This window comes from Benincasa hispida, chromosome 6 (genome assembly GCF_027475165.1).
Source record: "Benincasa hispida cultivar pf3 chromosome 6, pf3_genome.v1.1, whole genome shotgun sequence".
Taxonomy (NCBI): Eukaryota; Viridiplantae; Streptophyta; class Magnoliopsida; order Cucurbitales; family Cucurbitaceae; genus Benincasa; species Benincasa hispida.
In genome coordinates, this window is record NC_143483.1 from 39,542,734 (window position 1) to 39,556,359 (window position 13,626).

Sequence of the window (13,626 nt, forward strand, 5' to 3'; positions counted from 1 at the left end):
TCTTAAGGTATGTTATCTTTTTAAATTTTTTTCATAAATTGTGTTTTTTTCAACACTGTATGAGATTGAGATTTAGATTGAATAGTATTTTCAACTTATACATGTACATCTTATTTTCAACGTTGTGAAACACATGCAATGCACATAGTTTCAACTAGTGTGATTAAAAGTAAATTTGTAAGTGTTTAGTTCTTTTCCTAATTTTTTAAACATAACTTAAAATAGGCAAGGTACAAATTTTAAAAATATATATTTCCATAATAATAGTGGGTTCAAAAAAAAAAAGAAAAAGTTTAGAGAAAAATCATTTAATTGAAATTTGTATAAATATAAGATAGTAAATTAATTTTTTTTTAATAAAATAACCTTAAATTAAAGTGTATGTGCATGTGTGCTAGATCAAAATATTGATCATCCTACCTATGTTCGTAAAGATTTACCCTCTGCTTGGATTTAAGAAAGTTAAAGAAATGATTTTAAATCGTGTTTTAAAATCTGGGAAATGATTTTAAATTAATTGCTTTGTTTAGAACAAAGATTTGATATGAATGTATTTAAAATTTTGCTGAAAGTTAAGAATTTACTAATATAGGCTTTTAACTATGACATGTTAATTGAAAATTAATATATGAGAAGGTTAATTATGATGTGTTAATTAAAAATTAGGATATGACAAGGTCAATTAAGTAACTTATACGATTTGATATTACTTCAGATTTTAAAATCACTTTCCTGTGGTAACAAACAACAAAATTCATTTGAAATCCGTTCTAAATTGAAATCTCTCAAATCATAAGGTTCCAAACAAGTCATCAATGTCAAATTGAAAGGTAAGGTTATTGTCAAACTCAAATGTACTTAACTAGACCTGTTCATTTAGGAGAAGAAATTTCAACACACACTAGCCACCACAACAACAATCCCATAAAACTAATGGATCACATAAAGTAACCCATATCCAAACTTATTATTAATTTTAAAAAATATATCATTTTTATATACAATACACTTATTTTTATATCTAGTTATTTTTATTTTATTTCATAATTGTTTTGGTCAATTTATATTCCAACTCTTAGAAAGAAAATTTTATAATATAAATTGAAATTAAATTAAATCTTAATTCAATATATAAAAAATAATTAAATATAATTTTTACATATGTAAAACAAATATTTAGATAAATGACCCTATTACCAAACCAATCCAACCTATATATTTTATAGTTGAATTGAATTCATTATTTAATAAAAGTTACTTGAGTTAAAGAAATTTACCATCCCAACAAACCCAATTCATGAATAGTATGAATAGATGAAATACATGAAATTTACAATCCTAGCAATGAGCTTTCATATGGGATTTTATTGGTTAGTCAACATATAAATAAGTAGGGCATTAACTCAGCCATCAATTTAAAAGCAATCTTAACGAGGATGATAAAGAACAGAAAGAAAAAACATATTTAGAATCCAAATAAAAATGAACTTACCACTTTCCCTTGCTAATAGTTACATTAATCACACCCAACAAAGATAAAGTTATCAACTAGAGTAGAACCTAAAACTCTTCTACCTGTTCTATATTATACTTTTCTGCCATAATCAGAACAAGACTGAACCCATGAATAGGCCTTCATTATTCTAAACCATATGGAAAAATGAAAAGAAAAACTAATAGAAGAAGAAACAGCTCTTGTTTCTTCAAAGTGCCGACTGGAAAATCATCTCAGCAAGTTCCTGAAACATTGCACACAAATCCTCTATCAGAGCTAAGTTCAGCCACATATAAACTGGCAAAAATGCAGAAATGGAAAGTGATAATCAAAGCAAACATGTTCCCATTCGCATTAGGAGTTATTGAGTTTGCTGGATTAATGGACTTGATTGAGTTACAAACTTGTTCCTAACTATCCAATCATAAAATTTTTGGTTTAAGTTGTTACTGATTACTTATTACAATACAATTTTATGGTAAATAAAAAGAGTAATGTGAATTATGAATATCCTTTCATAGAATGTTTGATAGTGTCTGTGTTTACCTGCTTGCCAGAAGGAACCTTTGGTTCTCCCCATTCCAAGGCCTTCTTCTCAAGATATTCAAAATCAGCCTTACCAGCCTGCACCAAATGTAGCATTATATATTAAAGCACCATGATTCAAATCCCCCCACCCCAAATTTGTACTAAAGAAAAGAAAAAAAATCAAATAGATAATGAAGTGAAATAATTAAAACAGCTTACCTCTATTAGTGCGCCGATCTCGGTGTCGAAACTCTCGTATCTCTTACGAACAAGCTCAGTTAAAGAACCATCCTTTTTCAAGACATCACCATTAAACATTATTAATAGAGTTTAAAAGGAGATAGAATGAAACCCAAAACTTAAGTAGAACATGCTAAAGTTTGTTATGACAAAAGAAGGTTAGGAATAAAGAAACTACCTCAATTAGCTTAGCAACATTTCGAAGTCCACGAGCAAGGGTGTCCATTCCACCAATGTGAGCGATAAACAAATCTTCAACATCTGTGCTCTCTCTTCGCCTGTCGTTTAAGCAGCAAAGGAGCAATGAATAACCAATAATGGCATATATAGGCTGAGTAATAGAAATAGAAAATAACAGAGGGAACTCACAATTTAGCATCAAAGTTGAATCCACCAGGTGCCAATCCTCCCTGCCCACATAAGAAAGAACAATAAGTTCTGTGATTTAGAATTCTTTCATGTTGTGAAGAAGCTTATAACAGTTGACTGTTTGCAAACTGAACCAAGATTGATATATTACATACATTTCTCACAACACTGAGCATAACCATGGTCGCCTCTCCGATGTCGGTCATAAATTGATCAGTATCCCAACCTGTGACATTAAATAGCTAAACTTAGTAGTCTACCCAGCTATGCCTTCCTAATGTCATGTCTGATATTATAATATAAGAATTCAATAAGTTCAGGATGTTAAAGGTTTGATTTATACCAACTTGAGGATCGCCAGTGTTTGCATCAATGCTTCCGAGAATCCCATTGAGCCTTGCAGTTTCAAGATCATGGTGGCAACTGAAATGTACAAACAAGAGAAGTTTAAAAAATACTACACATTTCCACATGAAAACAAGAACTACAAATTGCGGTTAAAAGAGTAATCAAAATCAATCATTTCTTATGGATTGCCTACCTGTGACCCGATAGGGTGACATGATTGCATTCAATGTTAAGCTGAAAATCATCTACAATCAAGATAGAAAAGGAGGGGAATAAAGATCAGGTTCAATAATGCAAATACATCAAGTTAAGGGCATTGTAAGAGGAAAAAGGGGACAATTTTTCGTATACAAGTTAAACAACAAAAGGTCCATGAATTAAGAGAGAAGACGAAATAATTACCAATAAGACCATATTTCCGCAGGAAATTAGCTGATGTTGCAGCATCCCAATCATACCTGATAAAGTAAAAGGCATTCGTAAGCATAAAGGTTCACAAGTCACAGCCCAATACAGGAGGCATACAGATGGGTGAACCAATAATTAAAGAGAGGAAGTAAAAAAAGAAAGTAAAGAAACGCACTGATGTTTGGTAGGCTCTTGGGGCTTGGGTTCAATTAGCAATGTTCCTACAAAGTTCAAGGAAATGATTTAACTAGACATACTACCATTAAAATATCCCAAGGAATTCATAATTTCCATGGTGAATTTTGCAGCTCCGTGAAATATTTGGAAATCCAACATACCATTGAATCCAATCTTCTTCTTGTAGGCCACGGCAGCTTGAAAAAACCTAGCCTGCAACCAAATAAGATAAACAATCTTCATAGTTCGGTTCCAAATGCGAGAAACAATAAATAACAGTTTGAAAACTCAAAGATTTTGTAATAACACACCATATGATCAAGCTCTCTCCCCATGTCAGTGTTCAATAGAGTTTGATAACCCTCGCGGCCACCCCAGAATACATAGTTTGCTGCACCCAAATCATGAGCGACCTGAGGAAAACGAAAAATTAGCTTAGATTATTATTTGGTACTAAAATTTAAACTAAACCAAGCATGGTTGACTTATAATAAGTCTCTTTACACTCACCTCTATTGCTTTCTTGACTTGAGCAGCAGCATATGCATATACACCAACTTCAGAGCTGCAGGAAAAACAAAAAAAGCTCAAATAATGATATCAGGAGCAGCAATTCATAACAAAGGTCAAAACATATTACCTAGTAGCAGCACCGTGCATGTATCGAGGGTGCATGAAGAGTTGTGCCGTAACCCACAGAGGTTTAATTTTGGTTCCCTGCATTGTAACATATGGCAATATAAACTCAATCTTGATGAGGTCATCAAACTCGAAGGCTAATAACTCTATAAAGCAACAAACAAAGTGATAGAAAGGGATTGTTTGGAACGTTGAGTTGAGTTTTGTAGTGCGGAATTAATATGTAAACAGGGGAAGATCGAGTTCCTAGGTAAATGTGCAAATTTCACTAGTGAACATTATTGAACTTGGTAGAGTTGAGTTATTTAAAATCAACTTATGAAGTTGGTGGGCCACACCCCAAAAAATAAAAGAGAGAGAGAGAGAGAGATATTGGATATGAATCACATGCCTCTTGCCCCACATTAAGCAGTCAAAATAAAACTACTTTCATATTCAATAAGCTGAATTCTAAACGCATTTATCAAAATAGGTTATCCAAATATATAACAAATACAATTACCTGAAGCTCTTTAGCAACAGCCACCACTTCATCGAAGTTTGCATTAGTTTCCTATGAAAATCATACAAACAGAATAGAAACTTAGTTAGCAAAATTAATTATCCCAAACATGCAAAAGTAGAAGAAACTTAGTAATACCTCCAAAGTTGGTGCATCTGGGGCTATATCTCTGTCATGGAAGCACCACCACTCAACCCCAAGTTTGTTTAAGAACTCAAAATTAGCTCTCACTGTGCATCCAAACATAAACTCATGTCAGTTATATTGACCCCACCACATTTACTCAATAGGATTGAGGATATGGATTCATCACTTACTCCTCCTCTTTGCCATAGCCACTGAATTGGTACCATCTTCCCATGGCCAATGCTTAGTGGCAGCACCAAATGGATCTCCTCCAGTCCCACGGAATGTATGCCAATATGCAACACTGAATCTCATCCAGTCCTGTACTCACAATATTTCCTGTCAGAAACAATTAATATATGCTTTGAATCCTAAACAATACTGGGAATAAAAAAACAAAACCTTCATTTTCTTCCCGAGAATTTCCTCATCGGCATTGTACCATTTGTATGCCAGTGGATTTTTACTAGTAGGACCCTGATAGGTAAGGAAGCAGCAGGCAGAAAAGAAAAAAAAAAAAAAAAAATTGTTTGTTAGTTAGGGTGAGTATGGTACTGCAACCATCACTCCAAATCAATTCAATGTTTAATTTTACATTTTAAGTATGCTTTCATACTATTAAAATCGATTTAGAATGATTAAAAGCATTTTCTAAGTGCATGTTTGGGCGTAATTTTGAAATTGTTAAAATTACTTTGAATAAAATCACTCTAAAATGACTTTAATCACTCCAAATCAATTCAATGTTTAATTCCACACTTTTGAAGTAGGTTTCATTGCTATTAAGAGTGATTTGAAATGATTAAAAGGATTTTTTAAGTGCATGTTTGGGAATGATTTTGAAAGGGTTAAAATTACTTTTATCAGTATAAAATCACTTATCAAAATTAGTTTTGAATTATTGAAAGCATGTTTAGAAGTGATTTTAGAAATGCCAAAAGTGATTTTAACCATTTTAGAATCACTCCCGAACACCCCAAACATGCTAAAAGTGTAGTTTTCAAAATCACTTCAACCTTATCAAACACCATGAAAATTTAGAAAAGTACTTTAAACACTTTTCACCACTCTAATAGCTAAAATTAAACTCATCCTTCAAATAATGCAAGGAAAACCCTTCAATTTTGCAGCAGAATATTACTTATCCAAAGAAGTAAAACTAGCAGAAACTCGAATTGAAATCAACTTATTTAACATTCTAGCCAGAATTCATTACAATATACAAAAACAAACGATTATTTGTCTCATCACACCAACATACCTCATACTTAATCTTAGGAATACCAGGGAAAAATTCCCCTTCCCAATCCCCAGAATGACCGCATTCACTATCTAGATTAGCAGGACATGTGGGAGACTCAGCAATCTGCAAGTATCCAAAAACATATTCAAAAAAACAAAAACCACAGAGACTCACAAAAAGTATAATCACATTCAATACAAATTTAACAAAACAGAGAAGAACTTGCTCACCGCTCCAAGAAACAACACAACCAAACACAAAACCAGAACCGATACTTCCCGAGACTTCATTTTTCTTTCCCTACTTCTGCAACATTCACCACATAAACCTCGATCAGAAACAATAAATAAACCAATCAATCATCAACAATGCAGTCCAAAATCGTTGGTGCCCAAAAACAAATAATCAGCCAATTTCAGGGTGATCGCAACAGAATCAATAAGAGAAACATCGACCCATCAGAAATTACAGAGAAATGAAGTAAAATCCCTGAACAGAACTGCAAAAATCAAAAGGGTTACAGTGAAAAGAGTGAAAATTCACCGACCCAGATGAGAAAAAGCGAAGAAACAGACTCACAAATCGAAGTGATCCTCGAAGAACTACAAAATATCAAACCTCATCTCATCGGTGGCCCTCGCAAGGCTCAAATATATAGTGGGGGGGCAATTGAAGGATAAAACTTGATTTTTTTTTTTCTTTTGAAACTGATAAAATTTGAATTCTTTTCTTAGATATAATATAAAATGAATAAAAATTCGTAAACCTCGAATGAAATCACATTTAATTAAAGAAAAAAAAACCGCATTTGACGAATATATCGGAGTCGCGTAGCCAGTGAAACGGATATAATGATCAAATTTCGGGGGTAGTTTTGTCTTTATGGTTTGATTAATTAGTTAAGATTTCGTAGATAAATGGAAAGCATAAATCAAAATGAGTTGTGTATTGATGGAAGTGATAAGTTCACCGCTGATTGGATAAAAAGTAGGTTATGAGTTGTGTTATTATTGGGCAGTGATGTTATGTTAGGTAACCGCATGATTTTTTTAAAATAGCATATATTTTGACGTGGCAGATGTGATGTGATATTTATTTACAACTGGATAAGTACCCTGACTCAGATTTACGTACGAAGAAGGACAAATTGGGGAATTTGTATATGCAAATTTTTTTAAAGAAATAAATGCGAAATTTAATTTTCTTGTCGACTTATCGTATTATTAAATATATATACCTATGCATGTATCTAATATTAGATAAACATTTGATTTCTTCTTTGGCCTATTTTAGGAGATGATTCTTGAAATATGTTATATATTTTAACATTTAAATTATTATAAAATTCTAATTTTATCTCTGATATCTATTACATATTAAACAATCAATTTTTTTTTAAAAAAAATCACATTTTATTATGTAGTATCTAATTCATGAAAAATATTTTTAAAAAATCACATTGGATCGATCTAAATTTTCTCTGTAATAACTAATTTCAACCCTCATTTTTCATCCGTTATCTCCTCTCCATTTTCTTTTTCTTTTCTTGATTTTGTTACCCAACTCTTTCTAACTTCTTTGTTTTTTCAGAAATTTTGTTGTAGATACTTTTTTTAATTTTGTTAATAGCAATATGAGGAGTGAGAATCTGAAAACAGAAATTCGAAAACTAGAATTATATTTCATGTTTGCAAATATGTATTTGGTAGCAAAATTCAAAAATTGAATTCTAATATAAATAATTGTAAACTAGTTATAGTTACCACCAAATATTAGTTGACCGACGATTATTGTTAATCTATTTATGAACATATTTTATGTTTAAATATTTTGTGTTAAAAAAATTGTATAATTATCATTTTGTAATATTATATAATTTATAAGAAAAATTGAAATTTTGGTCCCTATGACTTGGAATAATCTAAAATTTAAGTTTATGATTATACCCTATGTTTGATAAAAGCTTCATAATAAAAAGTCTCTACACAACATTTAACAAATCATATGGACTTTCAAAGCATAGGAAGTAAATTCTAAATTTTAAATCATATGGACTAACTTGTAACTTTATTCAAACAATATGAACCAAACTTGGAATTTAACTAATTTAAATCATAATATGTTATATAATACATATTTTAATTAAAAAAAATTGAATTGGACTTATTACATGAGATATATTTCTAAATGTTTCTATTTTTGTTTTATATAATTATGCATTTTAAATTTTAAAATTCAAATTTTAGATTAAAAAAAAAAATGTTGTTTTCAGAAATTACACGGTTTAAATCATAAAATCTGAACACAGTTTTCAGAAACAGAATTTGAGTTGTTTGTCAAACATATATTCACTAAACTCAGTGAACCTAAAAATATAAAATGGAATCTCTATTTCAAGTATCTCTTCTATCTTCTATAAGAAGATATCACCCCTCTCTCAATTACATTTTCTTAACCAAGTGACCATGAATTTTAAAAAATAATGATAATATTTTTGTTTATATTGAAGTTCAAGATGAGGAAAATAATGAAATCATCCCAATTAAATTTTTTTTCTTTTTACTAAGATGATAATTATCAAAAAAATTTAAACAATATTACAAAATAATTTAGTTTATATATTATTTTATACATGTTTAATTTATATATATAGTTATCTATGAAGCACAGACACTTCATATTAGAGGTGGTATTAGTGTCAAACAAGAATTCGTCCCGACACATTGGGGACACGTGTCCGACAAGCCAATTTGCATGTCTTTTTTTTTTTTTTTTGAATTTCAGACACTTTGGGACACGACAAAAAAGTCTTCTCGAACACGTTGCATAAAAAAGATAAAGAAGAAATGGGTTGAAATTGGGCCAAATTAAAAGGGAAAATTAAAACAATATTGTTGTTTTAAAAATAATTTATAAAAATATTGTTGTTTTGAAACTATTTATAAAAATATGGTTGTTTTTTTTAATGTGTCGAGTCTTCAAAATTCGACCAACCTAGGTCGAATTTTGAAGATTCGACCTTCACTTTTCTTTTCTTTTCTTTTCTTTTTTTTTTTTGGTTAATTTCCCATTTTATAAAAACAATTTTTGAAAACATTTTATTATTTTATTTAACTTAATTCTAAAAAGAACAAATTAAAAAAAATAATATCTCATAAAAATAAAAAATTATAAATTAAAATATCTCATTTATATAAAAATAATTACAAAAATCAATGTGTCCCACAAGGCGGACGTCGTCGATTTCGAGCTCGAGCTAGTTGTCGTCGTCGACTTCGAACTTGAGGTTGCTCTGGTTCTTCTTGATGTTGCTCTGGTATCTCTGCAGACGCTTCATAATATAAATATTCATTATGCTCTCCACGACCCCGACCATGTCCATGCACATATGAAGACGAAGGACCGGCCTCTGAGTCATAATGTCCTGAACCAAATGTCGGCATCATCATCATCGAACTAACATAATCTGTTTGACTCTGTATCTGCATCATAGGGGACAACTCTTCCACATTATGGGCAACCTCATCGGAGCTGGTAGAGGAACAATAGGTATATCGTACATATAATGTATCTCCTCCATATAGCTTTGGTTGTCACTACATATAGCAAGAACCTGGTTCGGATCATTTGCAACATCACGGATTTTACTGTTGTTCGATCTCTGTGAATTATAAAACAATTAGATAATATTTAAAATAAATTCAAATTAAAAATAATTAGATAATATTCATTCATTTACCAGATGACCCACAGCTACTCCCGGACAAGTAAAGTAGCGCCTTATGATATTATTATACCAATGAATGTAGTCTTGAGTAATATCCCTGTCAAACTATTCAATAAAAACCCCTACTGCAATAAACCTTGCACGATAATGCTATCGTACTACCAAATGTGCAACTCTTTCGAACCAATCTACAGTCCTTAAATCGATATCATGCAGTAGGGGTTCAGTATTACAAGGCAATGGGACATCCTTCTGAAAACTGAATTGTCTCATCACCCTGTCAGGAAAATGTCACTCACCAATGTGAAAACATATGAGAGGACTCATCGTCCGCCATATGTTTTGATCATTCGTACAGAAATTGGACAAAGTATGCATAATAATTTTGTATGGCTCCCAAATAACCTGAAACACAAAATATTATATTGGAGAACATTAAAGACAAATACAATAAAAATGTGTATAAAATAATCAATTTGGTTTAGTGTTAATGTACTTGATCAAGTTGAAGCAGAACAAATATGTATCTGTACTAGCTGACTACATGTGTGGCTATCCTAGTCACATAAAATTTGTCTCTCCACCTAAATTCTTAAATTGATAATTTAGATTATAAATTAACTAGATCAGTGATATAAAAATTAAATTGAATTAAAATAATATATTGAGAACCATAGGCTCGTCCAGCTAACTGAACGTCATTGACATGTTGTAGCTGTGGAGCCATTGTTGGAAATCGCTCTCAAGCCCATAGTTGCAAAAGTATGAGAGGCCCAGTTATCTCATGAACCTCAGGTCTTATTGCTTTGCATAGTTGTCTATACAACCATGCCAAACATGCTCCACCCCACGAATACCACCCCGCATCATGGAGGTTAGCTAGTAGTGGCAGGAACATCAAGTAAACAAAATGACTTGATTTGTCGAAAAATAGACTTCTACCCATCATTTGTAGTATATATGCTCGCACATATCTTATGACGGTTTCCTCGTCTGCATCATCTGCTCACGGAATTGTGTTCCTAACCATATCAAACTTAACCTCGATCCTTTAATTTTGTCGACAGATGGGGTCACACCGAGGTACAGTTGACAAACTTGTGGCCAGTCATCGTACATCACTCTGGTGATCGGCTCACTGTCGAATAAGCCATGCGATTTTTTCTTTATTGCACGAAGTCTCCACTTGCAACCTTCCTCCCACTTCTTACACCAAATTGTCCAAAGTGTCGGTGTCGATTCCACAACCTCATATGGTGCGTGACATTTAATAGCAAAACATTTGACTGCGTATTGTAGCATTTCTTTGTCTTGACAAATCATCCCTTTATACAATTGAGTATTGTCAACGTCCACAAGAGCTACAATTGGGTCATGTTCTCGAATGGTATCCAGTACATTCATATCCAAATCGTTGAATGTATCTCAAGGTAACTCATGTTCACGACTATCGAAATCCAACTCTTCAAATTCATCATCCATTTTAGTTCTGAAATCTCTATACTAGTTGTTAACCGCCATATCTTCATTATCACATGGCGATACAACTGACTCCGAATCAGGATCAATACATTCAGTTGGATCTTCAAACTAACTAAATGGTGCATTCAAGTTTATATCCAACCCTATCTTATTTACATTTACATACAAATACACTAAATTCGGCAGTGGCATCGAGATTGAGAATATCAAGTTCATAGCTTGTGCATTCAAAATAGGATATGGCATAAACCTTATTGATGGTTCTAGGTTAGGATGTCTATATGTTATTACTATCTGATTTGTTCTCATATCTACACTAAGTGACATCCTAACCATTTCAATGAATTGTTCAAATACAATTTCACTGTTCACATTTATGTCAAAACCCCCACTTGGTGGTTGGTCATAGTCAACTCCATCAATACCATCAATCATATTACCATTTGTAAACAACATAAATCCCAAGCATTTGTCTGACATTTTCTAAAAAAAAAACCAAAACAATACATTACTAATTGTTCTACTAATTATTAAACCTAAACAAAAACAAACCACAATAAAAATCACAATAAGAAATATAAGAAATATATTTAAAAATCACAATAAAAATCACAATAAGGTAAACTTTTTAACACTATTTTTAAACATAACAATAAATTAAACTTTTTATAAATATTTTTAAACATAATAACAAATTAAACTTTTCAAATATCATAAGAAATTTATACAAAAAACCACAATAATTTTGTATTAAACAAAAAATGTTAAAGTTTTTAAACTATAAACATCAACTTTTAAACATTACGATGAGGTAAACTTTTTAAAACTATTTTTTCAAATTTCTAAGGTTTATGAACATCAACTTTTTAAACATAAAAATAAATTAAACTTTTTCAAACTATTTTAAACTATATTTTCAAAGTTAATACTAAAAAAATCAAATATCATAAGAAATATATTTCAAAAAATCATAATAATTTTGTATTAAACTAAAAATATTAAAACATAAACATTAACTTTTTAAACATAACAATAAACTATACTTAAATACAAACAAAAACAAACAAAATATAAATAAGATTAACATGTTGGTATAACATAATATAAATAAGATTAACACTAATAACAATAACTAAGATTAACACTAATAGAGAAAGAATTACTAACATCAATATGTAAATATTATTGAATTCAACAACTACTAAAAAATTAACATGATAGAACTACTAAATATAAAAAAAATAGTAATAAATAAATAGTAAAGTCACAAATTTAATAGTGGTTTTACTTTTTTTCCCCAAAGTGACAATGGTCTCTCTTTTCTTTGTTATCCGGTAACAAAAACTATTAAAAAGAACAAAATATTATGAGAATATGGATCTACGACAAAAACTATGAAAAAAAACAAAATATTATGAGAGTATATGATTTTTTTGTTAATGTTACCTTTTTTGTTCTTTGTTTCCCAAACAACAACAAAAACTATATAAAAAAAATATAATAGTATGAGAATAGGAAAAAAATTTATAGTTATTTAAAAAAAAATGAAATTTTGTATAGTAAAGGTACAAACCTCACAATTTAATGGACGAATGTGGGAGAAGAAGAAGCTTTGCCAATGAAGAAATGAAGAAGGCTGAAGCAAATTTGTAAGAGTTTTAATTAGGTTTGAAGAAGAAGGCGAAATGATTTGAAGAAATGAAAAAAACGATGAAATGAAGAAGGCAAATTGAGAGAACGAAGGCTGAAGGCAGTGAGAATGAGAGAATGAAGGTGTTGGGTTTTATGTCCTAAAATTTGTGGTATGTAAACAATGGAACTTATTCTGATAATTCAATAAAGATGTTGTTGAATAAATCTATTGCTTGAATAGAAATCCAATAAACCAAAAAGTCCCTTGACTATTGGATGAGTACTTGAACTTTATGTAGAGACATAAAGGTGGATCAGGTTCAATTAAATAGTTAAAATGATTGGGTACCTTATTCTGGTAACACTATTGGATACAGTCTGCTCTGTAGTTGTTACAAGGAGTTGTAAAGTGCTACAAATGAAGTGATCCTAATTCGTTCATATTGGACATGAGGAGTGGGAGTGTCCTTGTGCAAAAGAGTTTGTACAAGATCGGACCACGAAATGAGTCACTCTTACTTTATAATATTGTTTACTGTTTAAGACTAACTATTTCAAAGCGATGATCTAGGTAACTTGACCTTAATCCTGAGCTAACTATGAACTCTTGTTTATTTGGGATTGCCCTTAGATTTGCATAGATGAGGATTGGCTCAACAGCGCCGGCTCAATATGACTGTCATTTTAGGGGTAAGACTAGATAGATAGCT

The 13,626-nt window shown here is 31.0% G+C and overlaps 1 protein-coding gene across 4 annotated transcripts; it reads right to left on the reverse strand.

The window, feature by feature from the left end:
• Positions 1–1,464: 1,464 nt before the first annotated feature.
• On the reverse strand, positions 1,465–6,964 carry LOC120080531 (xylose isomerase family protein). Of its 4 annotated transcripts, XM_090314721.1 has the most exons (22): positions 6,655–6,773; positions 6,545–6,574; positions 6,306–6,381; positions 6,094–6,198; positions 5,235–5,309; positions 5,024–5,153; positions 4,845–4,936; positions 4,707–4,757; positions 4,206–4,282; positions 4,076–4,130; positions 3,877–3,978; positions 3,727–3,778; positions 3,564–3,609; positions 3,383–3,438; positions 3,174–3,225; positions 2,976–3,055; positions 2,788–2,858; positions 2,633–2,673; positions 2,442–2,541; positions 2,243–2,314; positions 2,042–2,119; positions 1,465–1,739 (listed from the first exon to the last, which is right to left on the reverse strand). In XM_090314721.1, the coding sequence occupies exons 3-22, from the start codon at positions 6,363–6,365 to the stop codon at positions 1,704–1,706; spliced, it is 1,431 nt and encodes a 476-aa protein (XP_090170847.1). In that variant the 5' UTR covers positions 6,366–6,381; positions 6,545–6,574; positions 6,655–6,773; the 3' UTR covers positions 1,465–1,703. The 4 variants fall into 4 exon arrangements, with proteins under 4 accessions (XP_090170847.1, XP_038891145.1, XP_038891144.1 ...); XM_039035217.2 differs by lacking the exon at positions 6,545–6,574 and having other exon boundaries at positions 6,655–6,964; XM_039035216.2 differs by lacking the exon at positions 6,545–6,574 and having other exon boundaries at positions 6,623–6,866.
• Between the last annotated feature and the right edge of the window lie 6,662 nt (positions 6,965–13,626).